The 3,454-nt window shown below is 43.2% G+C and overlaps 1 protein-coding gene across 1 annotated transcript; it reads right to left on the bottom strand.

The window, feature by feature from the left end:
• Positions 1-1,173: 1,173 nt before the first annotated feature.
• On the bottom strand, positions 1,174-3,145 carry LOC121586167 (trypsin-1-like). The gene is made up of 6 exons (XM_041902667.2): positions 3,066-3,145; positions 2,741-2,891; positions 2,326-2,576; positions 1,841-1,977; positions 1,527-1,628; positions 1,174-1,342 (listed from the first exon to the last, which is right to left on the bottom strand). The coding sequence occupies exons 1-6, from the start codon at positions 3,103-3,105 to the stop codon at positions 1,295-1,297; spliced, it is 729 nt and encodes a 242-aa protein (XP_041758601.1). The 5' UTR covers positions 3,106-3,145; the 3' UTR covers positions 1,174-1,294.
• Positions 3,146-3,454: the final 309 nt, after the last annotated feature.

Genomic DNA, 3,454 nt, shown 5'->3' with positions numbered 1-3,454 from the left:
AAAATACAAGTTTACGCAGAAATGCGTCAAACACACTCCAGGGCACAAAACAGGCGCACTGGAAAATACAAGGCACACAGGAAATACTCCCATCGATACAAAATACACGAGCTCCACCGAGCTTCACTAACCTCCACAATAAACAATCACCCACACAGACAAGGAAGCAGAGGGAACACTTATACCATGACTAATGAGGGAATAAGGACCAGGTGTGTGTGATTGAAGACAAGACAAATGGAGTGATGATAAATGGATCGGCAGTAGCTAGTAAGCCGGTGACGCCGAACGTCGGAACCTGCCCGAACAAGGAGGGGAGGCAGCCTCGGCGGAAGTCGTGACAGTTATTGACTATACGTTTTGTTTATTCCATATGTAACTCTGTGTTGTTGTTGTTTTTATCGAACTGCTTTGCTTTATCTTGGCCAGGTCGCAGTTGTAAACGAGAACTTGTTCTCAACTGGCTTACCTGGTTAAATAAAGGTTAAATAAAACAAAAAAATATTTTTAGAAATTACGGAAGCATAACCCCATAAAACACATAACTAATGTTGCCACTTATGGATTCATGGAAAATGTGAATATGTCTATGACGTTTCCAATATAAAGATGTTTGTAGTGAGAAATAATTCATCTTAACGGTTTACAAGGTTAAAGGGATAGTACACCCAAATTAAGAATGAACATAATCCTAATGATTTATAGAGAGAGTAGTCTGTGCAGTGAGAGAATCTGTACTCTGTGGAGCCAGAGAATCAGCAACCCAAGTTTTGTTTGATTTGCTCCCACTTAGCATATTTGATAGCCAAAAATAAATGGGACTGGTAGAACCCCCTGTTAACATGCTCTAATTGGCCAACTGAAGATCAATACTTTCTTGATATTATCAGCATACATTGTGTATTCGGACTTATCCTTTAGAGTTTATTGAAGCCTTAAAACTACCTACAGTACATTAGAACTGCTTAAGCTGTTATAATTACAGCATTTTTAAACCAACACAAATGTAGACATTCCACTTGCAAACAACACTCCTTTGATGACATACAGAAACAAATATTGCACTACTACATTCATGAATATATGCTCTATGCTGCATGCATGTAAGAAGTACCTTCTACAGTATATACATTTTTATATTTAACCTTGGGAAATAGACACAGTAAACTTAAATTATGTTAAATGCTTTATTTGCCATTAGTATTTAATCTCCAGTACATAAGGTGGATGTTGAACTACACAAGATGTTGTAGAGTTGTGGGACCGTGCTGGAGGACCGAAGCTAGGATCAGACTTAGTAGGTGGCCATGGTGCTGGTCAGCCAGTTGTTGAAGATGCACACCTGTAGGAAGAGAAGGAGAAGGGAGACATTAGTGGACACTCAATGGGAGGCAACATGAGAACCATCAATCTATGTTTTATAGACTCAATGTCTTATTCTTTCAGGAAACCAAGGGATGTCACAGTGATGTATGAATGTTGATGTGTTCCTCAAACACAACAGGAAAACTGTTTTTCTGTCTTACCTTGGCGTAGACACCGGGGTTACCAGGCTCGGCACAGCCGTAACCCCAGGACACAACACCCTGAAGCTCACCGTTGCACACCACGGGGCCTCCGGAGTCACCCTGAGAGAGAGAGAGAGATAGATAGAGATATATAAAGAGAGAGAGAGAGAGAGAGAGAGAGAGAGAGAGAGAGAGAAAGATTGAGAGATTGAGAGAGAGAGGAAGGGAGAGGGAGAGAGAGAGAAAGAAGGGAGGTAAGTGAAATCAATTTAAAAAGTCAATTTAAAGTCATCATTGTGGTACCACTGAATTGAGGTCAGAGTGGTAAGTACCTGGCAAGAGTCCTTGCCTCCCTCCAGGTATCCAGCACAGAACATGGCGTTGGTGATCATGCCAGGGTAGGAGTTGTTACAGTCATTGAAGGACAGAATGGGGATGTTCAGGCACTGCAGCTTGTTGCTGTCAGCAGCTGTAAGGAGGGGGATAGAGAGAGAGAGAGAGAGAGAGAGAGAGAGAGAGAGAGAGAGAGAGAGAGAGAGAGAGAGAGAGAGAGAGAGAGAGAGAGAGAGAGAGAGAGAGAGAGAGAGAGAGAGAGAGAGAGAGAGAGAGAGAGAGAAAGAGAGAGAGAGAGCGCAATGGAGGGAGGGAGGGAAAGAGGAAGGGAGAAGATGGTGGAGAAGGAGGAGGGTTATGGTTAGATATAATGACATTATGTTTTTAACAGTAGGCCTACATTTTCAATGCCTGTAAACACACTCAGTCACCATGAAGATGACCAACTGGCACATGTAACCTTTGACCCAGGTTCTGTACTCACTGGAGCTCATGGTGTTGCCCCATCCAGAAACGGTGCACATGGTGCCAGCGGGGGCACAGCTGGTAGGCAGAGCAACAGGCTGCACGTAGGTGTTGAGGGTGGCGGGCTTGCTCAGCTTGATCAGCATGATGTCATTGTCGATGTTGTAGGAGCTGTAGTTGGGGTGACGGATCACACTGGAGGAAGAGATGAACTGCTCGCTACCCTCAGTCACCTTGATGTTGTGCTCGCCCAGACGCACCTCCACACGGCTGAAAGAGAGAGAGTTCCACTTGTACGTTTTTTACTTTCACAGTTCATGTGAATGTGGAGTTCACTTCTTTCCTTTAGTTTTGCAAAAGTTAAGTTTAACAAATTGTTGCAAGGTGTTATTGACTCAATATGTTGCTAGTAGTTCACTTGGTAGGCTACTTACGATTTGTAGCAGTGAGCAGCAGACACAACCCAGTTCTCGTTGACCAGGGAGCCACCACAGAAGTGGTACCCAACATTCAGAGACACCTGGTGGGGCTGGGAGTAGGCCTTGCACTCATACCCTCCGACGATCTTGTCGTCCTCCGTGGCGACTAGAAACAGAGAGCAGGCACATTCTTAGCTATATTACCTCACCTTTTGAGATGGAAAAGCATAGCACTATGATAAAACAACAACAACAACATATTTCTTAATAACGTCAAATGTGTGATGTTAGTGTCATAACACAGTCCTGTTCTTTTTTCTATGATCATTACTAGACTCACAAGCGGCTCCAATGAGCAGAACAAAGACCAGAGAAATCATGGTTGCTGTATGATCCTGTCGATGAAAGGGGTTAATCTGCACCCCTGGTTTATATACAAAATTGGGTGTGCCGCCTCATTTAATGGAACTGTTTGATTGGTCAAGGGAAAGCCAATCAGAGCCAAAAGGTGCACTGCCAAGGTCAGCATTATGACACAGCAGTTTCCATCATGGAGTGGTATGAAGTTGACCCTAAAGGCAGCAAAAAGCTAAATATATGTTTTAAATTGTCCCAGTACTTTTTAAGTGCAGGTTCTTGCCGTCTGGATTTGATTGAATGTCTTACAGAAGAAAATGATACATATACAGTACGCTACAACTGACAGTTTGAGATCGAAAGTATTCTCTG

This window comes from Coregonus clupeaformis, unplaced genomic scaffold, assembly GCF_020615455.1.
Source record: "Coregonus clupeaformis isolate EN_2021a unplaced genomic scaffold, ASM2061545v1 scaf2239, whole genome shotgun sequence".
NCBI lineage: Eukaryota > Metazoa > Chordata > Actinopteri > Salmoniformes > Salmonidae > Coregonus > Coregonus clupeaformis.
This window is presented reverse-complemented; position numbering and strand designations above follow the sequence as displayed.